General features: G+C 36.2%; 1 protein-coding gene across 1 annotated transcript in view; it reads right to left on the bottom strand.

The window, feature by feature from the left end:
• Nucleotides 1-702: 702 nt before the first annotated feature.
• ANKRD10 (ankyrin repeat domain 10) overlaps nt 703-25,780 on the bottom strand; it is a 37,183-nt gene continuing 12,105 nt past the window's right edge. The window contains exons 3-6 of the mRNA XM_058800326.1: nt 23,308-23,399; nt 8,803-9,038; nt 5,227-5,322; nt 703-2,353 (exon numbers count right to left, since the gene is read on the bottom strand). Coding sequence (XP_058656309.1) covers nt 1,887-2,353; nt 5,227-5,322; nt 8,803-9,038; nt 23,308-23,399 — 891 coding nt within the window. The 3' untranslated portion in view covers nt 703-1,886. The remainder of the gene's footprint in view (nt 2,354-5,226; nt 5,323-8,802; nt 9,039-23,307; nt 23,400-25,780) is intronic.

Raw genomic sequence — 25,780 nt, 5'->3', positions numbered from 1 at the left:
ATGGAGCAAACCTGGCAAATACTAAGAAGATCCCCAAGCCCAAATGCTGCAGCAAATGAGAGCCACTGTCTCTTGTCAGTACAAGGGCAATGGCTCCTTTAATTAAATTAAACCATCTAAACCAGGGCCCAGGTACAGCTGCCCAAGCACAAGCAAGTGGTTAATGTGCATGCCAGAGCAGCTCATCTCAGCTGACACTCAGCTTTCACTGATGAGCTTTTTTTTTCTTTTTTTTTTTTTTTTTTTTTTTTTGTTTCCAGAAGGCAACGAGAAATTCTGCTGGTCTGCAAAAGAACTGGTGAATTTTCCTGTCAGTCCTACTCTCAATCTGAATACACTGGGAGCATCTCGTGACCCATACAGAGTGTAAAGGCTAATTCAAGCACTGATTCTCTGCAATGAGTAGCACTTTGCTTAAAAATGTTTGAATGAGACTATAACTTTTTTTTTATTTACAGACAGGCAGTATTTTAACCTAGTATTTTTTAAGCTGAAGGCTAATGCAACTTGTCATACACCAGGTATCCAGTTTGTTTCTGTAATTCAGTCAAGGAGAACTTGTTGGGCTGTTCCCATTTGCTTTCATATACTGACAAGAAGAAATTCACCAGCAGCATTGAGCAAGATTATGAGAATTGTGACTTATAAACTACTGAATGCTTTCTCAACTTGCCGGTAAAATAACAACATCTAAACAAAGTATTCAGATACAATGTAATATGTTTCTTTATTTTTTTAAAATCCAATTTGTAAAGGTCCCTTTTTAAACAAAACAAGAACAAAAAAATCAACACAATTCAGAGGGCTTATGTCATTTACCATTTTCTTCCCCACTCTTCACTTATAACACAAACAGCAACTTATAGTATTAGTGCTCATATAGTGCACTTATATGAATTTTGATCTGTGTATTAAGCATTAAATACAATGTATTTTCCGTGAGCATAGCCCAAAGAGTACACAACGTTACATTTTCAAAGCATATGTTAAAAAAAAAGACAATAAATGTATATCCAGGACAGTCAAACTTAAATATTTTGACTTGGCAAATTCTATAACAAGTAACAGCAATTTTAAACTGCGTACAAAGCAGAACAGTGCCAACATGCCTCCAGTCTGTGAGCTATGGTAAAACATCAAGCACACATACAAAGGAGAGAAGCCAAAGAAACCCACCACAGAGCTAACCTGAGGCACACCCAACTGCGACCGAACAAAGGCAGCCCACGCCCCCACTCTGTAATGCAAAGAGCCCAACAACAACAGAAAGCATTTCTACGCTACAGAAAGTGAACAGCAACTCTTTCCAAATTTGTCTCCGCTTTTTAAACAACTTGTTCAAAAAATTCAAAGATGAACATCTAATTATACCAAACAAATGTACAAACTATAAAGTCAGAGAAGCTCCAGAAGATTGCCACTTTCAACCTTGCATAGTGAGAGCTGGCATTGATATTGCTACCATAGCTTCAGCAGAAGATACGGAAAAGAAAAAAAATTAGCTCTAAGTGATGCACATATGTAGCATTTTCTTCACAAAATTCAGTTAAACATTGTTTTAATAAAAGGGAAAACAGCTCTAAAAAGGGAAAGATAGTGTTCACAAGCTTAGAAAAAAAATACAAAACCAGAACATTCCATAATAAAAAAATAAAAATAAACATTCCATCATGACAGCACCTATTTTATCACTAAATAAGCCCCATACATGCAACAAACTACAACTATTGTATAAGGCCATCAAATTAAAGGTTTACTTTTCATATAAACAAAGTGTAAAAATAGCAACAAGTTGCGATCTTCAAATTTAATGCTATGTGAGGATTCTGTCCCCCCAGTTTCATTTGGTAACAATTTCAATATGGTTTGATATAAATGTCATTCATCTAGGAACCGTGGTACAAATACATTGTGCCTAGGACAGTATTGTCATATCTCTGTTCGACCTTGACAGAATTGGAATGCTCAACAACACTACTGAGTTCAGGGATGCTTTCAGCAGTATCCCCAAAACCATGATAGTGTCCATAGTGCAAAGTGTCCCCAGGGTCTTCCACCCAGGAGGGCCGGCTGGAAACACAGCTACTGGGGCTCCCATTGAGGTGCAGGGATCCACACATATCAGTGGAGCTGCTCATGGCTTTCTCGGGCTCCTCGGTGCCGTTGGCGGTGTGCAGCCGGTGCCGGCTGGGAGAGGTGACCCCAGGAATGGCGCCGCTGGGTGCCAGTGCCAAGCACTCCTCACGCCTGGCGTCCATCCCACCGAGCTGCTGTGCGGCGCTGAAATCCAAGTGTCCATTGATGGCACATCCATTTGTCAGTGCACTCAATATGGAGCTACTGCTATTCATATCTGCATTAAGAAATACACCTGTCACCAACAATTAACGGTAAATCGAAATACATCAAAACGTCTCCACTATACTTCACTTACTTAAAAATGTTTCCATACACAGCTTTGAAAATAAATCTATCCTTTCTTTATAACAATGCAGGCAGTTCCAAGTAAGGAGATCTGACCAGTAAATTTGTGGCATGGATTCTTACATTGAAAATGCAACTATATATCCACATTTGTTTTGAAAATATGCCTATATTGATCTTTGCAAAGACAATGTGAACTTCTCAGATTTTTTTTTTCATTTAACTGTAAAAAGTGCAGCTGACAACATTCTGGACAGTGTTTTCAAAGGAGGAATAAAAGTGATCTTTCCACCTTCATTGCAATGCTCTCTTGGGATGGAAGATTATGTACATACAAGAACTGAGTATCTGTGAGATGGTGAAGGGTGGGGTTTTTTCCATTTTTTCAGCTGTAATTTAACTGTGGCTTTTTTTTTTCTTTTTATTTGTAACTCTCAGAGTACAGTATGCACTGAAGTAAGTCACATAAAGAAATGTTACATTAGAGTGCTAATAAAATGTTTCCAAGTTCCTTTATTCAGAAAGTACTTCAATGTACCTAGCAGCTTGCTAAATAACATACTGGGAAGGTTTGTATTTAATGCTATGTTTATAACAGCATGTGCACAATCCACATGCAAAATGCCATACAACAGCAACAGGAGAGTGCACAGAAGACTAAAAAATACTAGTAGGAAACAAAATTCTAAAAATATACATGTAAAAATCACTGACTGTTTTGAAGCAATTTCCCCTTTGAAGTTAGTAATTAGTACAGTAGGTTTTGTTTCCATGAACAGATTTCATCAGTCTGTCTGAACTGCATGTTTTTGCAGTGGTACTCAAAAGTACTAGCACAAAAAATGCATGACACATTCTGCCTTTAAAATATAATTTATGTCTATATTGGTAAAGATGAGCAAGGCAAACATAGCAACTACAGAGCTATGTGGTGACATTTTAAGATTTTACATTCTGTGATTATCCTTGGATACATGCACATATGTTTATGCCTCCATGAACGCATAAACCCATGTGCAAAACAGGATTGCATTTACTGCGTGTATGCAAATTAATTCAGTTAATTTAGCCTGTGGGCAACTTCCCACATTTGTATAACACTGGGTTCCCATTTAAGTGACACATAATGAGTACCACTGTCTGACAAGGAAGAATCTGGAGTTGGTTCTCTCTCTGTTTTTTTGCATGGCTATTATTTGAAGCACGAATTACAACACTGATACTTCACAGACACCAGTATGTTACACAAGAAATGTGTCCAATTTGTAACTCCCTGGATGTACTAACTGGAGTTCCCCATTTAGTCCCTACATCAGTTAAAATAACCACATCAGCCAACCTCACTAACCATGAATTCTCATTAAAAGTGGAAAAAAAACCCCATAAACCCATCACGACATCACAGTTAATACTTCAGTGATAAAAACGCACAGAAGGAGTTTCATATAGTGTTTATTAACTGAAAAGTGCAAACTGTTTAAAAATAAACCATTATAGACTGGTTTTGCCAAATCAAATTTAATAAATCTGGCACTTCTATTAGGTAATATGCAAAAGTAGCTAATGAATAGTTTTAGTGATAATTATAGAATGTTATTATTGGTTAAAAACGAGCACCTGTAGTAATACAGCAATAGTATATATTTATGAAATAAAAAATTTTTCCATAAATAAGAACACTTAGTAATTATCACTGGAAAATACCATAGTCTACTTTTAAAGTATTGATTATATATATGTATATCTATTTATTCCTAATATATTAAAATATCTATTATTATCATTCCCTTTGTTGACTTGGATCTGTGGTACAAAGCATAAACATACTTCTGGCAGAAAAAATTGACAAATAAGAAATTAATCTCTGAATGTAATAATGCACGACTGTAGTAACTCCATGTCTTAAACTACAAAGTGCAAAAAAGGCTGACCCAAGACAGTTTTAATGAAACTCTATACACATCCCATCACCAAAAGCATCTTGATTAAGCAGCCCTTAAAAAATCTAGAGCATTAATATAGAACAGTCCTAGTAACATTTTGACCATTTCATTATGATTGGTACAAAACACAAAATCTGTTTTCCCAGGTACACTAGTTCTAAATAGTAAATTAGAACTGTGATGTCTGGTCTTCAATTTACATAAAAAACCCCACAGCAGGATACTGCACTTATATCATTGTGTCTGAGCAAGTTCTGAAGACAAGAGGTATGTCTAGATTATTCTCTATAGCATTTATTGTACTATTTTGAATATAGTTTTGTCATAATGTTATTTTCAAAGCTAGAATATGCTTCCCTATCAAGTCTTCTTACTATCTACTCAATCAAAATTAAACAAATAATTTAACTTATTTCTGAATTTCCTTTAACTCAAAATTATAGCAACTAGAAGCAAGGCACAATGTAATACAAGCCTCAGGTTAAAAGTGAAACAGCCATCGTGGACTTGTTTACTTGAAATGTTAAGAAATTACTAATAAACCTTCTCTTTCACCATTACAATACATTGCATGAAACAGCTAATTTTTTGATACCTACTAAACTCCCAATATAATGGGTGTTACAGCAATACAATAGTTTTCAAGACTCCAGACAACAATGTGCAAAAATAAAGGACTAAGTTTTATACTTAAATTAAAAATAAAACGCATATTGATTCTTGCAACGACAAGGAGTTTGCATTGCAGAAACAGTGTATATTTCAATTTCTTTTGGTCCAACAGAAGTACTCTCCTGTTGTTTGGTGTCTTCAACCATTTGAGTGTTGTTGTAGTTAACAGCAAACTGTCCACTCCCACCTGATACAACAGCAAACTCTCTATCAACGTGCATATTGTCAGCATCGTCCTCAGCTCCTCCATTCACCATTGGTATTAAGCCATCAAAGCTGTAAGCTGACAGAAAAAGTCATGTTTAGTCATAAGTGCCCACTTGAAAACTCAGCCAACAAAAAGATGAGCACTTTCATTATTAAAGCAAACCAGAAAATTACCAGCGTACCTATCAGACTTTGCACCTACATATTAAAGTTACTAGCAGGATGTACAAATAGATTGAATGAGGAGAAATTTAAGTTACTCAGGCTTTACAGGGGTTGTGGCAAAACCAGCACATTGCCCAACTCACTTTTGTCTACTGTCAGTTTAGACTGCTCCCTTTTTCACTCTCAAGGGCCAGGTCCCAAAACCCCACCCTTATCCACACCAAACTGCTCCCAGGGATCTCTTTGAGAGCTGAACAAGCAGAACTGTCTTTGAAAGAAACTGCCAAGGGGTTAGACTGCTGGGGGGAATGCTTTAATAAGCAAGATGGGCTTGATTTCACTACTACTTCTTGTACCTGTACAGAGAATTGCTCCACTACTATCCCAGCAGGCCCTGCCCTGCTCTCACACTGACATTGACACACTTTTCTACATACACACTCTCAATGTTATGTTGTAAATGCCTGCTTTGGTGGACTGCAATTCAGCTCCTATTATCTTTGGCACAACCAAAATTTTCATAAGCTACTCATTTTTAAAGAACCCTAAGTCCTGAATTGTTCCAGGGCCAAAGAGATCACTGAGGGGTTAAATGACATCAGGGCCCTTGGATCAGCAGGCTTCAAATTACCCTAAACCAGGAAAGACTTTTTTTGTTAACTAGAGGAATATGTAAGTGCAGTTTCATGTTGGCCAGTTCCAAGGTTCAGTTCCAGGAATGCCCTCCATCACACCTCACACAGAACACCCAAAGCATCTGTGCTGAGGCTTGTGACAGCCAGACAGTGGCTGTAAGCAGCACACACATCACAGAGCACAAGTCAACCTGCTGAACGCTGCACTAGAGGGGTCAGGATGATGCCTGACACAAACACAGCTGTGTGACCACTTGGCCCACTGTGCATCATCATCATCATCATTGAACCTGTGCACCCTCTGCTGATCTTCCCATGAAGCAAGATGACATTTCTGGAATTGATTTCAGAAAGATGGACATAAAATTCAGTTTATGTTCCTAAATAAAAATCAAAAACTATTTGGCATATGTTCTGAAAGTGGTCACCAATTTACTTCTGTTAATTACACTTGAGTAATTAGTTTCTGATACAGTGTTTTATGTACCAGTGTTGCCCGATTTTGAGGTTTAAGGCTTCTTTTAATACTATGCACCCGTGAGCAGATACACCAGTGTGTATATAAACAATTACAAGTAATGCCCATACACTGCCCAGCTGAGTTATTCCAGGGCAAAGCACACCTTAGGCATTGATCTTCTCTCAACTCTAGTGCATACAGCTTCTTGTAAGGGACTTATGCTGTTGCAGCAAGTCGTTCGAAAGCAGTGATTGCTCCAATCTGGGGTATGGCTATCAAAACCTGACTTTTCCCTGCAAATACAGGTTGGCTTCACTCTCTGAACATCTGGAATCTCCTGCAAATTGTCTTTAAAGGACAACAGACCAGTGAGGTTTTAGTAAGGGTTTAAAAATAACACAAAATTTGGCTTGTTCTGTAAAAAGGCCAGCTAAGCACAAAGATGCACTGATAACTCATTACTCAGCTCTATTATTACACCTATTTGTTGTTTACCAAAATGCCTCAGGAACAGTGACTCATTCTCAGTGCAAGAGACTTTTTACATTGATTCAAGAGTTATTACTGATGCTGGCGTCATTGAGAGCAAACACGTCAGATTAGAAACTCCCACAGCTGGGATGCATCTCTTACTTACTCCAAGAACCTTCAAGCAAAAGCAGCAAAGCTTTTGCATTTGTTTGGGAAGGTCTTAAAAAGTCATACTGTTAACAATTTCAAAAGTAATCTACTCCAATTGCTTTTCCAACATTTCTGTAATTGTTCAGCAGCACTTGTTCACTTCAAGCACTGTCTATTTGCTCAATTTAACTTAGGTGCTGGACCAAGTCTGAACAGTGAAGGTAATGCAGACACAGCTCCACTCCCCCGATTGTGGGGAAATACTGCCCACTGACTAGCCTGGAGCACATTCTGAAAGAGACAGCTGCTCAGGAACACTCAGACGGGGCAGCTCTTCAAAATGCGAGATAAGTTAACTTGACTTCCAAGCAGTGCCTCCTGGTAGATCAATGGACTGAAAACATCTTACTGCAGCAGTTGTTATGGACACTTGTGTACTGGGCAAGTTTTCTTATTCTATGTAGCTGCTTAGGAAATACTTATTCCTGAAGCCTTGTATTTAATTGCCCAGAGATTCTTCTCCATAATGAAATGTATCATTTAGACCAGCTACATGAAGCAACATATCCTGTTTATGATTGGCCATGGAGTACCCAGTAAGGCCTCTGATCCTGGTATAGGTGACGTGGTGTTTGGATAGCAAGTACTGAACAAACAGTAGTGTTGATATTGATGTGATTTATGTTGCCTATGTCATATTTAGAAATGTGGTTTAGGTCTCAATTCCCCCCTTGCTATCTGGAATTAAGCACTGTTTAAGCCCATTCTATTTGGTTCACTCAAAGTAGCTAATGTTAGAACGTCAACTTTAACGTAACAAAGTGCCTTCAATGAAGTCCCTTTCCTGATGCTAAAGAACAGCATCCTTTAGCATCATCAGGAAAAATGAGGGTTGAGTGCAGAATTACTCCCTTGTTTTTGGTAAGAATTTACTGGAATGACCAATAGAAAGGAAGAAGATAACTCTCCTCTATCATGTTATTCAAGGTGTTTCTAAAAACATCTAAAATCTAAAAAGATTTCTACACAGAGCTATCAAAAAGTATCTTTAGGTTGTACTATTTCATCATGGCTGGCAAAGCAGTATCCTCAACATACAAGGCTGGATAGGAAACCTTAAGGTTCATTCTGTTCTTACACCCTGGTGTAAGACAGCAGCTGCCCTTGGAAAGCAATCCTTGGAAACTCAGGGTATGCTAATTTACAGATATAACCCCTCTTGATTTGGGAAACCCTTGTGCATTCAATTTCTTCCATCTACCTTATGCAGCAGTTTCTGAACTGCGAATTAATCCCTGAATGGGAAATTATCATCAGAACATCCAAGCATTTCTGTGAATCAATGGAACATTACTTGGCCCTCCTGAAGCTGAAGAAACTGAGGAAAGAGTAGAAACTAATTTCAGCTCCTACTCCTCTGCATAATTATTCTCAGCATCACGCAGCTTTAGCACTCTCTGGAAACAGAAATTTCTGAACACGCCAAGATGATGACAGGGAGAACTGGGATCCTGTGGCATGAAGTAATTGTAATTATCTGCTTCTTGTATTAATATGTAATTTAGATATGTGAGTTTGTCAAAAATACTCAACATCCACTCCAGAAGACTTTAAAACTTTTATTTTCCTTTTCAGGACCAGTATCAACCCATCCCTTTTACCTCTGGGGTCTCACCTTCTGTTCTAGCCTTCTTCACTCCAGCAGACTCCGCATCTTCAAAGGATCTCTTTCGACTTGTCCCACCACTGAATGGATTGGGACCTGCATTCTGATGAACCCCATTTAAGGTGCCATTGCTATAGAAACGATTCAGGTGACAGTTCTGGAGGTTCAAGAGAAACTGGGCACATTCTTGGAAGCCCTGGGTATGTGCAAGGTCTGCTGCTGTCAGGCCACTGGCGTTTCTCAAGCTGTACAATACAAAGAAACTGGATTACACTCATTCATCAGGCTAGCTGGCTGCTGCTGCTGCCCTTACTGACTATCTATCTGCTGGTGATGAGAGAAAACATACACTTAGCAAATTTTCCATTAAGAAATTAGTTATCAATCTTAGTTCATAACTATCTTAACTTCATATATCTCACTTCTAAGCAAAATTTGGGAGACAATACACTTTTAAATAAAATCAATATACTATGTGCCTTAAACCATCTTCCTATTTAACTTCTCAAAATGCTTTATTCTAAAATAGTCTGAAGTAGCTAATCTTTACATAAACTTCAGACTAATTTAAGTGTTGAATTTTACCATCTTCTGCAGTTTATTCTGCAATCTATTGCTTTAACTTGAGCAAAAGATCAAATACTCAAAACAAACTTAACATGACTTGGCAATTGTCCATGGCATTCTGGTTTCTAAGATAACAACAACATCACTATTTTTCCTAACAACAAAATACAGACATATTTAGTAAAAGATAGGTAAAGATGCTATACTTAGCTGTGCTTTGCTTATACTTTTGTTTCAGGTTTGTTTCTCATTTCAAAGTGTGTGACATCATAAGTACTGGGACTTGCTTTGGTAATTTCAATCAAGACTTTTATGTGCACAAGAGAATGGCACTGGATTTTTGCATATTCTAGTGCATCAAGGAGGTTAGGAATGACATCAGGAAGGACATGTAGATATGCAGGTTTAATTTGAAGACGTGTTGAATTATGTGCGTTTACACAAACACACAGGATGCCTTGTGCTCAGCAGTTCAGGCTAACTTCTCAGGAAGAGCATAAAAGTGGAGACAAGAAGGCCAGGAATGACAAAACTAGATGGTGATGCAAAAGACGCCCATTAATCTTTCCTAATATTTTTCCAGACAGATGTAACTAGTCAGAGAAGTGGAATTTTTTTTCTTGGCTTCAGTCATTTAGACAAGTCCCTTACTTAGAAATCCAGAAACAGACCAGCTAACAGAACAAGAATTCAGAAGATTAATAGATCTGATTCTCCTGAAACTCCAGCTCATGAGAAGAAATCAAAGAACAAAGCCCAGATCTGCTTCCTAGATCACTGTAACTTACTTGCAATAAATAAGAAAACCCTTAGAACTGACTATTACAGAATCACAAAACCTGTAATCTAATCCAGGATTAATTTCATCCATACTGTACTATTTTAAGTCATTATTTACTTGGACTTCAAGTGAAATTCCACAGAACAGCAGTCAAGAGTGCTCTAGAAAGTAAGTAATACTGAAAAACCTAGTCAGTCAAAATAAATGAAACCTCAAGGTGGGATTAGTTTTGAATACCTACAGAAGAACTGCAAAGTGCTGTGCATCCCGTGTTGGCAGTATATGAATGGGATTAATATGAACAAAGGAGAATTAATGCTAGCATCAGGACAAAGTTTTAGAGTATAAAGGTTGCTGAATCTTGAGAAGAGTCTCTTCTCATTGTAAAAGTTGCCTATGGTATCAGAAATTCTACTGTCAATCCTTTCCCCTGCTGAACTAGATGACCTGTTAAGGCTGCTAAGCAACAAATATTTTACAGTCCTTTAGCAATTCTGATTTACTTATGCAGCATAAAGATGTAGACCAATGAAACTACAGCTTAGCAAACAGAGTTTTAACAGATCTGTTCTGCTCAAGAAGAAAAGCTCAGTTCTCTGACATCTTTTTTAGATTTTTGAGCCACAAAAGAACACTAAAAGAAATCTAAGCAAGAACAAAATAAACAAAGTTACGCAAAGATAAAAATGACAAAACCAAATCGGTATTGAATAGCCATCTAATTTAAGAGACGTTTAAGTAATTCTATTACGTAGCAAGTACAACTGAACACTAACTCTGCTTTTCAAAATTGACTGTAAGAGACTACAGTTCGCTCACCATTTTCCAAAGGATCGTCAATGTAAGATGCCAGAGGCATATGAAGATTTATAAACTAAGATCAAAGTGTGTAAAGCTACACAACCAAACTCTGGGAAAGAAAAACTAAATTTCCCAGAAAAAAAATAAGCAGGAGAAAAACTTTGAAAAACTTTAAAATGCAATGATCTTTGATATTTAAAGATCTGTCCCATTCCTACCTCTTCCTGAACTAATACTACTCTTAACAGGCAGACAAAGGTGTGCTTGTTTTACAGAAATATCCTGGAATCACTGCATAGACTTCAAGGGACTCAAGCCTACTGGATTAAACATTCTTGCTTCTGAAGTTTAGAAATACCTCTTTTAAAGGTGTGAATCTGAATTTAGCCTATCAAGTTAGTAATGAAAAGAAGAAAAAGTTCAATGAAATAAGAGGAGATTATAAGTTCTAGACTACTCTGAAAACTGTCTGAACAAATGTTATGGAAGACAACACAGATGTTCTCTCTGCTTGCTTACAGTGGGAACACTAATTCGAATATTTTTTCTATATCCAGTTGTCCATGATTTTAATAAAAGTCTGATTATTCTTGGACTTTGATATACTTTCAAATTTCTGTTAGACTGCCTTGCATTCCAATATTAACAGGATGCAGTACAGGAAAAACTGACAAATTTTGCAGAAACCTTCCATGACTTTCTCAAAAACAGGCTAGAAAGATGAAAAAAATACCTACTTCTTTAGCTGATTTCTCTAGCGTTCTCTAGGAGGAAAAAAATCTGTCAATGAGAACACAAAAGGCAGCAGGAGGTAGCTGTGCTATAATAGCCTATCATAACCAAATGCAAGTAATCAAAAAAATTTGCTAATGTAAATAGGAAAAAATAGTAAAGAAAATGATCTTAACAGATATCATGGAGTTTTACCAGATTGGTAATTATTTTCAAAATAATTTAGAAATACTGTCAATGACTGTAAGGATTCTGAGTCTGTAACAGAAAAACAGTGCAAAATACAATCCTTCCAGAAAGCCTGGAGTACCTGAATGAATTAAAAAGCCAGGATATCTACTAGACCATTCTTTATAGGTGTTAATCTGAACTTTGAGAGGAACCACAGCTGTAATTACAAGTAACTAGGAACACATCTAATACTAAGTCTGCTGTCCATGTCTGGCAGGAAGCGTCTGCCTCAGCTTATCCCAGGAGCTAAGAATTTAAGTGTCATTACTGTAGACAGACTAGATTATATGGATGAAAATAGAAATGGTTCACTGTCCCAGCCACACATAAGAGGAGTACAAACTCTTATGTGCAATCCCTGTCAGCCCTTGGTTATGAACTGCAATTATATGTGAACTGACTATCAAGTGAAAAGGAGGAGGAATAGTATGTGATTCATTCGGCCACAAAGTGTAGTAGCTATGTGACATGGAATGCGTGGCTAAAAAAGGGAAGAAAAATCAACAAGCAGGAAACTCAGAGATAATCACTACATTCAAGTAAATTTACAGCTCTTTCAGTTATTAGGTGTCCCTTGAAAGGCACTTCATTTATTGTAGCTGCTGACATAAAGAAAAAGGATTGGTAAAGAATATTATAACTGAAAGTAACTTCAAGACCTGGGCTGCAAAAGAAAAACACTGGAAGAAACAGTGTGCAACATGGACAGAACTACCTAAAGGTCACGGGTCTTGGAAAAATAAAAATCTTCTTTTCCACCCATCCTCTGCTTTTTTTAGTTAGCTGGAGATAAAAATCTCTCTGGTACCAGCTTTGATCTTTCATCCTAAACACCTTGAAATAGTGGAAGCTCCAAGAAGTTTAAAACATAGTGACACTCAATCTTCAGGCAAACTGTCCTGTTGTTACTGCTAACCATACAGCAAATGACAGGTCTATTTCTGCAACTGCACTACTCAGAATTAAAAATGGGGACAGAAACTTCTAGCAGGTTATACACTTTGTTTTGTAGGGGTTTTTGTTGTCATTGGCTTTTTTTAAAAACTTCTTTTGTGACAAAGATGCCAAACTTCAGGACAAGCTTATGTTCCTTTCCAAGGTTTGTCTCTCAGCTGGGCTTCTAGCTGAAACAAGACAAACAGCAGCTCACAAACACTGCATTTTTCACATGAATCCATTAAAAAGGAAGAAGCCAGCAACAAGGAAGGTGTGGAAGGATGGAAGACGTAAGTAAGAAAATCAGAACAAGTCTTGGAAGTGACATGTGTTTTATGCTTAGTCAGCAGTATTCATTGACTAGATACAGAATTTTCTAAAGGTTGGCCTAGTAACTATCAAATCAGAGAGCACTGCTCCAAAAACTTACTTCATTCTCTCTCCAGTAAAAAAGTCAAAAACTAAAGACAACTTTGAAGGTCAGTCTAGCTACACAAACATGTGGAAAGGAAAACTGAAGAAAGGACACTGAAAACAAAAGCTCTGAAAATGTCATCCCTTTTTTTGGCACCTGCTCCAGACAGAAATATACATGAAGGCACGAACTGACAAACAGGAGAAAAATTCCTTACTTAACATTGCCCAGGGCTAAAGGCAGCCATCAGCCAGTCAATTCACTCCATGTTTAGAAAACACTTATCTTGCATCCGTTCCAAGGCAATTCAAGTATTTGAAAGATGACTGAGTCCTGTTCAGGATTTTTCACTAAGCAGCATTTTTTTGCTATATACTTTATTCACTGTTTCCATGTAATTCTTATTACTAGATACAAATTAAAATCATGAAGCACACTATTCTTTACCCTCAGCCTTCCCGCAGGCTAAAAATCCAGGAGCTGGGAATAAGAACATCTTGTTTTCTTCAAAGTACAGAAGTATAAGATGCTAATTCCAATGCAAAAAAAGAAAGCCAAATGTAAGGAAGGATACATTTTCATATTATAAAGCTATACTAAATAGAAAAAAAAATCCATGAGAAAAGATGATGAAAGTCTGAATATGAATGAGTAGGTGATCTTGAAGTTTCTTGACATACGACACTTGCTTATCACACTCTGTAGTGACAGGTGTTTTCATAAATAAACTCAAAACACACACTGATATATTGAGTTAATGCTATGAATTTTGCATATGCATTTATTCACAGACCTACAGTGCTTAAAACACTCTTATAACATGTTTTTCTTCTTCCATCAAGTGATGTCCACAGGCAGTCTTGAAAACTGACTGATCTTGGCATGAAGAGGACTGTTTTTTTAGGATCCATTCTTCTCCCTCTGGGTTGACATCATCTGAACTCCCATTCTAAATGAGAGTCCTGGTACCCAATTAAAGCAGCTATAAAGAGGACACTGATAAAGCACGACTTTAGGTATTTTCTTCTTCTGAAATGCCTTTTCAAAAATGTTGGCTGCGAGTGTAATTCAATTGTTGCTCTAAACCAAGAGACAAGTGCATTCTCTGGCCAAACAGGATTGGTGTACAGAAACACGAATTTAACTTTCAGCTTAGCTTTATTTAGGAGGAAATTTTCATTACATCAACCTAATTTAAGAAGTTTCCTAAAGGAAGAAAAAAATGAGGCAAGCTTTTAAAAAATATTCGAGATGCTTCTACTGTGGCTAAGCAATAGAAAGTAAAAAAAAAAATACCAAAACCAAGAAAACACTCAAAATTTAGAATTGTTTAAATATGACTTGGTGCAACGAAGATTTACTTCAGTGTAACATACAGAATTTACTCTTTGAAAGATCTGTAGAAAGAAAACAAATACTTGTGCTTCTCATATTGAATTATAAATGCTATTCAATTTACTTCAAAAAATTGCTTTTAAGTTGCTTCAACTGTTCATTTTTCATATTCACTGGCAGAAAAAACAGGTAGATTTCTTTTTAACATAGAAATATCTTAGAAATACACTATCTTCAACTTATAATGTCACATACCTTGAAAAACAAAACAAACATTTGCTACACAAAAAGTCAATAAATATTTTTGAAAATCATTAATGTAAAAAAAAATCTCCTGAATGTTTAATTTGAAATAGTGATTACAGCACCTACAGCTTACTGTGTTTTTGTTAATGCCATGCGACAATCTAAGAAAATAAACCACAGTTTTCGTATATCAATGTAATATCTGTTAAAAATTACTGATCTCAACTTATCTATTGTTAGTTTACAAATAAAAATGTAGATAATTGTAAATTAGGGTAAGCAAAGCATGCAAATCTATAGATTCTATATCTGAATTCCTAGATTAGCATTAAAACCAATCACCGCAACAAATACCTCAACAGTATGCCTTGTGTGCAGAAAGGAAGCGATACTGAACATTCAATGCCACAACTGTAAGGTTTTCGGAGAAGCACCTGTGGCAGTTTCAGCAGTTTCTATATGGAATGCTCCCCCTTTCTAGGATTACTTGAAAAAATCAAGTCAATTCGAATTACGTAGCTGTAAAACATTGACATGTGTAGTTTTTACAGTTTCAGAATCTTCTGTTTGATTTAAACGGGCAATGGTGCATAAACAGGAAACTTATATCATAAGGGATCACATATTTGCAGGCAACATTAAGATTAAAAGTACATTAACATACATAAAGTGCTGTAGCACATTATTCAATATGTAAGCCATTATCATGTGACCACCTTAACAACAAGACACTAAGCCTTTTATGCCTTTAAAAGCATTATAACTTTCATCCTGAAACCAATTTTTCAGTTCTCCACTGAAATTTATATAGAATGGATTAAAGTTACCGGTCAACTCATGGCTTCAATTACTTTAAATTTAGTAGGCTGTATCTCAAAAGAATTAGTAGCTATTCCTATATACAAAAATTAGCAGATACAAGGATTAAAACAAAACAAAAGAAGAAAGAGAAAAAAAGATCAGAACACTAAAACGCCCACAGTGAGAAAAATTGTTTCCTATATAAACAGTAGTATACTAGTGTAAAATTTCTAAAGCAAAATTATTTTAAAATACTAAACTTTAAGTGTTTTAACCCTTTGGTGTCCAAATACAGAAGTTATAAAATTGTTTCAAACTTTTTTTTTCCAAATACCAAGAGAAAAATAATCTTAACTAAACAGATGTGTGTCACTGCTGGAGCAGCTATACAAATTCATGCTAGAATTACACACTGGGCATCTACAAAAGCACAAGTTGGTGCCAAGTTTTTATTTCACAACAAAGCATCTGGCAGCTGAAATTATTTTACACTTTAAAAATCAGTGCTAGAGTTCCTGTGAACATCATCCAAAATCATAACAAGAGGAATATACTGAACAGAAGGACTCTGCTTTGTGAAGCCACTTTCTCCACAGGAAAATCAAAGTTCACTATGAATTATGCAGCTATAATTGGCTCCTACATAACTTCAACTCCTGACCGAGCAAACATTGGCAGAAGAAAGAATTCATTAACCATGGCAGGCAATGTTGCAGTTAACACAAACATCACCATCAGGATTTTCTGTTGACTCTGTATTCCCATTTATATGCTTTGCTAAAGACCTCAAACAGTGCACTTCACTTTCAGTACCTTTTGTACAAAATATTCACATTTCCAAGTAAACCTTCCCATGATCAATATAGGCTTGACTTGGCCTAGTTCTAGCAACAATATTTTTAAATTCATATTTCATTATTTAAGAAGTGATCCTAATAACAATTCACAAAGGGAAGACAGGAAAGACTATGGTAATTCTTGAAACAACAGTCTGATTGCAATACAGCATAACAGAAAAGACCTTTCCTACTAAAATGAAAGTATTTCCTAGATCACTAGCGAAATTCCAAATAGTAATAGTACTACAGCCACTTAAAGAGAATGTAAGAATTACTTAGCCAACTTTATGACAATGAGAACCATCAGTGCTGTTAACTTCATGTTTCTACAAACAGAGCAAGAATTGCAAATGAAGTTGCGAACAATCAAGAAAGTGTAATGGAAAACTACTGAGAAGAGGTTCAGAGCAAACTCTAAATTGAAAAGATAAAACAACCTTACAACACAGATACCCACCAAGACGACTTTAGTAGTAAATAAAATGACATTATTTCCCCTCTACATAGCAAATGAAACCAAAGGTAGCTTAGAATCAGAGAAATGAAGGAAGCAAGCTTCTCTCAAAAGTGCTGAACTTGAAAGAAAGTTTAAGCTGTTCAGTACAAACAGCATGGACAGTACAAGTTTGGAAATAAAAATGAAGAGGTAAATTAATGTCAAGGTACTTTTGTACCAAAAGCAGAGCAAAAATCAAGAATGAAAGGAAGATGGCTTCATTATTTTCCCATAATAAGGACACTATCAAGCTACACAGTCTTGTTAGAGTTTTTTTTTGGTGTGAAAAATAACTTGGTGTGTTTACTCAAGCAGACATAAAATCTTCTGGATTAAGGAACTGCTGAAGTGCACAAAACCAGCTTAAATGAGCTTCACGCAAAAAAAACCCACTCAAACTTAGATTTTTCTCCCTTTATAAGAAAATGTATCCATCGTATATAAGCCAAATCAAGCAAAACAGAATGAAGCTGAAGAGTAATCTTTTCCTTAGGTTATGATTACCAAAGCTCTTCCATGGTTTGTTAAGCCTCCATGCCATGAGATATATCTGGTAATCAGAAGTGCATGACACATAAGAAAACTTTTCTGACCAACCTGAACATGTTCTGGGCAACACCACATCTACCCCCTGTGTTTTTTTGTCCAGAGGCTACTAAGTACTAGTTGGTCTATGAACAACTTTACTGAAAAAACAGAAACCAGATCCGCAAACAAAACCCAAATCAACACGGCAGGCTAGAGCCGATGTTGCAATAAACAATTCTCTCACCATGTATCTAGTCAAAAACTATTGCCAGATCAGGCATAGCACCCCTACAAATCACCACCAGAGACATCTGGACTAACATCAGAACTAGTAAGATTACTATATTTGGGATAGAACCGTTTCCTTCACTGTATTTAACTCTGGCAAAGCTCCACTTCGTAACACTTTGGTTTCTCCACTTAACTGTACCTGGGTTTCTGTAGCCAGAATAGCAACAGAATAGCTTATCTTGCAAGAAAAAAAAAATCTATCTTAAGGCAAACTGCACACATTAATGTGATCATCAGCACAGTATCTTACATGAAGGTAGATCAATCCCAACAGAAAATCCCAAACATTCCTGTCAGAAATCTGAGCCACCTGCATATAAAAGTCTTGGTGACACTTCCATACTCTTTACCCAGCTCTCTTGGACTGAAGAAAAGTCAAGAAGCCAGCGCTGTAAGGCTTCTCACTTATGAATAAGCTAAACTATCAAGCTCACATGTATCTAGTGAATTTTCTCTCTGTGTTTCAGAAAGGTCATAAGTATCATTGCTTTAATGATGGATTTTACTTTATTCATAAAAAGCACAGCCTCTCATATTCTGTGCTATTTTCCAGCTGATGCCAGTAATCACTGTTGTTATTCCACCCTCACTAAGAATAATCTGCATTCAAACTGAACAGGAATTCAGTGGTACGAGTTTGTCTCAGCTTCCTGCAATTATTAGGAATGTCAGTAACTCAGAAAACTACATTTTTCCAGACTGGTTTACTCTAAGACTGAGCCTCTCTCATTTTTATCAGTCACCCATGCATATACATTCTGCTTTGGTATTTCCAAATCTTTTCTTCAGACTAAATCCAAATTACTGCCCTACTTCATAATCACAAGCTCCTACAAACCACCTCAAGTACTGCTACAACCATAGCAACCAAACAGGAAACCAAACATGGAAGAAATTACCAATCTTTACTTGCAGTTCCTTAAAGGAGAATTAGTGTTTCAAAACTGAAATGTACATGCCACTTTGAATTTGCCTTCCCATAACAATTTACATAAAATGGGAAAGGCAGAATAAATTCCAACATGTGTATCCTCTACACTGAAAAATGGTCTCTACAAGAATACTACAGTGATGGCCCTTAAAATGCTTGTTACATACAATTAAACAAGAATTGCCATATAGTCTTCATTAATTATACAGCAACGTTTAATAATGCAACAACAGCAATTAATCCAGCAGTTTAACTAGTATCTGGAGGCAATCAGGTTTATAAAAAGAATGTGTATGAAGTGGTCTTAGTTGAAAAAGCACCTAAATCCAAATGATCACTAAGATCCTGAAGCATTACTCTCAAGATGAGGTCAATTTAATGACTGTAAGAAAGCAGAATGTTGCTTCTTCTACACTGAATCTATGCTGTAATACATCTTCTGAAGTAAAGAGGTGACATAGTTCTGGCCCTTCACAAGTACATTAACACCAGAAATGGACTGCAGTTCAATATTAAAAGCTTGATAGTTAAGTTAGCTAGGCAAGAAAAACAAGCTCACAGTAAAAACCTGCAAATAGCTCCTAGGATCTTAAGAAATCAAGAAGCTATCCATTAACTAAGACAGGAGATTTCTGAACCCTGGGACCCTTCAAGAAAAGAGGCCATGTAAGCTTCTCCTCCAGACTGAAAGGAACTGAGGGTTTGCATCAGAAAGGAATGGCTGACTTCTGCGCTGTCATGAAAACAACACGTCACTGTCTCTTCACTAGAGGCGACTGATTTTCAGGAGGTCAAGAAATCTCAAAAGTACAAATGAGAAGAATAAAAGCTGAGATATCACAAGAGTGCTCACGTGGAACAGAAATACAAGAATTTCACAAAGGACTAATCCAGCAGCACTAAAAATTCACAGCAGACAGATTTCTGTTATGGAAGATGGATAGCAGTTGTAAAAGAAGAAAAATGATATTAATATTGCCTTTTTTAGCAGTTTGTGACACACAAGTTTGACAAGAAGAAATAAAATTAAGTAAATCCCTGTCAAAGAATGAGAATAAAGGTCTTGCTGAAAAACCTAGTATCAGTGATAGGACATTTCTGGCAGTAAATTTACACACACACAGATGAATGCCAGACAGCTTTAACAAGAAAGTGGCTGAAGTGTCTGCCTAAACCAGATCAACATCACAGTATGAATCTGTCATCTGGTGGAAACAGATGTACTGGTTTATTTATCTCAGCATGTCACCACTTCTACTCAAACTTTGAGACCAGAGTATATTAAACTAGAAGGGAAACTATCTCTTTAGGGTCTCATAACATGCTATCATGGCATACAACCCAAATTTACCCAAACCTGAAGATTTCTGGCAGGCAAATAAAAAGCTTTTCTATAATACTATTCAAATATCATGATCAGTAAAACCTTCAAGCAATCAAGAATTTGTGTTCAATTGGATGGGTACATACCGAGCCATAGTCCATTCCACAAGTTACACCCCTCTCTATCCCAGGATAATACAGTGTTTGAAACTTCTCTCTTAGTTCTAAATCAAGACACTAAGGAATACACAACTGCTTAAATGACAGCTGCAGAAGAATTTTTATTCAGAGATAAGTGGACACAATGCACAAGTGCACCACATGTAAGTGGACATGAAGCAAGTCAGGATAATCAATAATTGAATCTGCTTCTTTTTGATTCAAGTGTCCTGTGTTTACAGCTGAATTTTCTATTTTTATATATGCTGTGATACAATCTGTATAACTACATTAAAACACAGCATTTACATAAGAGTGCAAAAGAGCAAAACAAAACATGGCACCAAGAAGGCTTTTCCTCTATGAACAGCTGTGGACACTTGTCTGTCACCATGATAAATAATACACAATTAACCATACATAAATTGCATCAATATGCCTTTTAGTGAAAATCCAGCAGTAATTATGGATACTTTAAAAGGTACTATCCACATTAAAAAGTCAGTTACACAGCAAACCTTTTCACTCATATGAGGACATTGTGACCACCTGCTTCCCCCTCTTCAAGGGTCCATGAATACCATAGTTAGTGGAGCAACCATTTTTATGGCTGTAGGACATACTGTGCACAGAATATGCTTCAGCTAAAATGAGAAGGTAAATACCACAAAAAAAATCAAAATATTTTCACTAGGGTACAATTATTATTTTTTAATATTATTAAAAATTTACACAGGAATAGAGACCCAAATTCTCTCTCATCAATTAGGAAAACAATGCAACAAGATTAATGAGATTTATACTGCAACATCCTGTCTTTCTCTGCAAAAGCAATACACTAGCAAGCCTGAAATATAGTAAACTAGAAAAATTAAATGGAGGCTATTTTATTAAAACTAAAATTCTTACTTTTATCCTTGACTATTATCAATATTCTTTGTCTTCCAATATAACCAAAGGAGGATATAAAGTAGAAATGTGGTAAACACTGATAATAAGATTTCTCTAGTCCAAGTTACTTCATTTGAACAGCAATAATCACTAATTAACAAAAAAGACGTTTCTTGCAATATTACATTAGTGGTTACTAGTGTTTCTGTAATAATGAAATCTTAGCATCCCTGTTCTACTTGCCATAAAAAACTAGGGATGATGGCATTTTGGACATAGGTTATGAATATCGTGTAAAGGTGCTTGACTATTTGGAATCCCAAGGGGTACTCCACTCATCCTTATGAAACTGGACTCCAATACTGTTAACTACACTAAGAAATAAAGAAAAAACTGTATTAGAGGATCTAATCCTAGTAAAAACAGAAAGTACTTATTCATCATCAGTACAGATCAGCAGTTTAATTCTAGTTCGTGCTTAATTCTGTATTTCATAAAGTTCTTGCCTTGGTTTTATCAATCAATTATCAGTTAGTTTTATCAATTATAATTTCAGTTAACATATACAAATTAAAACTCAAATATATGGCTAAAATCCCTCTCCTTTTCTTCTAACTGGAGTAATAAAATAAAGGAGTCAGAACTTCCAAAGCATTTACATTTTCATGTTTTTACAAAAATGAGGAAATCTACATAACCATTAATCAGGGCCAGCTTTCAAAACCAGATGACCCAAAATTAATCAGTGTCAAAAGCATATACATGGATTTGGCCTAATTTAACATACTGAACCTGGAAACTAAGGAAAAAAAATCCTCACCCCTATCAGTCAATAGCTAACTCCCTCAGGTGACAGGGCCAAGTCCTTATTCTTTAAATTATTAAACTTGGGTTGCTCCACAAGCCTTTTGCATTTGCACCCCTGATTTTACCATTCCCATGATAGGACCTGATGTTTAATTACCTATCTGAAACATAGATGGAATTCAAAGTTAGGAAACTGTGAATTCACGTTATTTCCTGTTCATTAAAACTGCTATAAACCTACACTGCTTCTGCTGCAAATAGTTTTGGTCAAAGACAGGTATCACCCATTTCACATTGTTTATGTAGTTCCACAACTTTTCTTTTGGTTGGCTACTTTGTTAAAACCACAATATTACATACTAATTGATGATGATAATTGAGGTTTGCTCAATTCCACAGTAAATTTAATTCCAAGTTTATCTTAAAAATATCCAAAAGTGAGTGAAAAATGGGAAATTATACATTCAAGACTGATTTATTGTGCTTGTCAATAACTGAGACAGCTTATTTTGTTTTTCTATAAAGAAATCTCTTTGTACAAAGCAATTAGTTCAGTACTATTAACCTAAAGGTAATATATTCCCTCAATACTCTATGACACAGCTAAAAGAGTTAAATTTTATGGTAGATTTATCAAGGAAGCATTACAAAAACAGTAAGATGGAAACCAAAGGGTAAAACAAGAAATTAACTACATGATTCTTAATTCACTTACAACTTCAAAGTTCCATAGTGCAGGTTAAAATACAGTAACTAGTTACCATTAAGATAATAAAGCTAGTTCTAATTAAAACATATTGCTAAAGTATTGATATTATTTATAAGCCATAGAGCTTATACTCAACATTTCTAGGTGAAAACTGCATCCATTTTGTCCATGCTGTAAGTTGCAAAAGTTTGTGAGCTTTTCTGAATGTTTTTGCAGTACATAAACCTTTAAAGAAAAAAGTTAACAGGGCAAATACACAATACACTAACAAACAGTAATAAACTAATGGTGAAGTGTGTGAATTGCTGTTTTGCACATAATGCTGCTTTTGCATTGTTTTCTGTATTTATTCATCAGTGCAAAGTGTAGATTTCTTGTAAAAAATAACTACATGCTGAATAAACTATATAGTTTGGGGTCATCTGACAGAAGCACAATAAATATTTTACTATATCAGATGTATGTGCAACACTAATGTAGCACAATGGTATCATTTAATTAAAATTAACTTTATTACTAGACATGCAAAATATCTTAGGCTTCATTACAGTTAGACATGTCTAGCTGTCATTATTATTTGGATCATGTGTCTGCTGTTTTGACTTTTCTTTCTGAAATTAGTATCTATGTTTACCAATCTAAGTTAGTCAGCTACACACACAACAATCAACAACAAGAAAAAATACCTCACTTACTCTATTTGCGCACCATGAGCCACAAGGGCACTTATGGAATCCATACTACCAGACCGTGCTGCTTTATGAATAGGAGTTTCACCAACATAATCCTGTAAAGACAAACTACATTTTGTCAAGCATAATCTTTCTAAAAATTAAAATACTATTATTACATTTCATTATTTTAATTAAGATAGCAGATATATAAAAGCAGCATTTATTATTAGCTAGCAAATACATCAGGTACTTCATCATTACTTTAAAGTCTGCCGTTGGCTGTCAAGTACATTAGACTTTTAGCAAGAAGTAACATTAAAGGCATTTAACTCACAAGATAAGCCTTATCCAATAGCTCAACAATCAGCAGACTCAGATTCAGAAAACTGGTCAACCCTCCCAACATCCACCACCGCAACACATTATTCTAACACCTTCATTTCCTGGCACTCCTTTCCCAATACACGGGGCTGCACAAGCCCTCTTGAGCTCGGGAGCAGCAAGGCTGAGTCTGTGGGACTGTGCTGCTTTCAGATCTTGCTGGCACACTGACTCAGTCCTTGAGGCTGGCACCGTCAGTACTCGGCAGGAGAGGAGCCCACACGCAGAGCTTACTGCAATAGAGGTATGCCCAGTGTTCACAGGACAGGCCAGATCTCTCCCAACACATACACATTGATTCACATCCTACAGATTTGTCTTTGATCTTCTGTCAATTTATACTCCATTAGTATTAACCAGTACATCCAATAATTCAATTCTTTTGCATAATGTGCAGACATACTGGGGGTAGAGTACTGCTTTTCAGGCAACTCCCCCGCATTAACTGTCTTACAGGTAACAGGGAGGATCTACAACAATTTTACAAATCCAAGCAAGCAGCAAGTAAATTCATGCATCATGATCTACAGCTGCAGAGTACTGCAATGTACTGAACTTGCAATTAACCATCAGTATTAAGAACCACAGAGAAGAATCTGTAATGAAACATTACCTTGGAATAGCAAGTAAATGTTTGTACTGGTCTATTAATGTGATTCATAATCAGCACTTCCACAGTGTAGCAAGGGGTTTTTGGTTGGTTTTTTTTTTGTTTGTTTTCTCCCCCCTTCTCTTTGTCTCCAAACTTTTGACAGATTTCACTAGTCTGTTCCAGATATTAAACATGTTCTAACTGTATGTGCCTCAGTTTAGCTTCCCTGTTCCTTTTATAAAAATATCAACATTAGCTATTAAATTAACACAGCACCTTTACTGATTCACCAGTGTTTACACACAAGTGTTCATGCCTAACTCCACAGTACTGGCTAGACTTTAGCTCTACTTGAAATGTGAATATATGCAAAACATGATCATACTACCTAGAAGCTACTAAGTGTCTAAAATTGTCTGTCAAGCTTTTGAGAAATTTAATCCCATCGTTTGGGCCATGTAAGTATAACTTGAAAATGAATTTTGGATTATAAGGTATGTATTCTCAATTTTCTACTTGACAATTTTATTTCATGGTGAAATATCTTTACAAGTTACAAATTCATGGAGGGTAAGCCAGCTTACCAGTGCTTAAGACATATATTCAGCCAAACAGTGAACTACTTAGCACACCCAGCAGGGAACAACAATGGCACCAAAGTTTAATTTCTTATAAAATAAGGAAAACTGTTGAGGCTGACAAAGTTTGGACGCAGGAAAGAGCAACAATGCCTTAGAGATTAGAAAAAGGCTATAAAGCCCTTCTTTCAAAGTGGATGTCTGCAGCTGATGGACAGAAGACTGCTTTCCAATGAAGTTTATGCAAATTTTTCCTATTTGTAACTTCCCCTGAAGTAACAGGAAGAGAAAGAAATTTAAGAGAGGACACAATTTTTAAACTATCATACATTGAAATTTATTCGAGGCTAATTGATCCAGAAAAAACTTCTTTGGGTAATAAATTTTCCAGTCATAAAAGCTGTCTTCAATTCATCATTCTGTTACCGTGTCCTCCCCTCCTCCCTTTTGTTAAAATGGCCAAGACATAGAAGTAAGTGATTTGCCTCTTTTGGTCAGCATTAGTATCTGCAAGCCCAAGTCTAAGTTACAAGAGATTCACTCAATATGCAGGTTAGGGTTAGTTGGCCATGCATACGGCAGAGATAAAATCTCCCCTAGCCCTACAAACCTGGCACACTGCCCACAATAAGATCTAGAGAACTGAATTCCATCCTTGCTGTGGGGACCCACAAAAAGGATGAGAGAAGACCTTTGCAAAAGGACTCCCCAGCATTGCATTAGAAGAATGAGCTAAGCTTTTAGCAGCTACCACCTCCATCACCAAACAGAAAAGATTAGTATTTCAGAAGGGAATATATGTCTTGAAAAGGGCTGCTTTTAATCACTGGCCCAGAAAACCATGTATCTAAAGTTAAGGAATTCAAATAATACTTAAAAAACAAGAAAATACACAGACTTAGGTTTTTATGGCATTCCTTTTAATTACAGTACCCAAATTTCA

The sequence above is a fragment of the Ammospiza caudacuta genome, chromosome 2, assembly GCF_027887145.1.
Source record: "Ammospiza caudacuta isolate bAmmCau1 chromosome 2, bAmmCau1.pri, whole genome shotgun sequence".
Taxonomy (NCBI): domain Eukaryota; kingdom Metazoa; phylum Chordata; class Aves; order Passeriformes; family Passerellidae; genus Ammospiza; species Ammospiza caudacuta.
The sequence above is the reverse complement of the archived record's forward strand: the minus strand, read 5'-3'. Positions and strand labels throughout refer to the sequence as shown.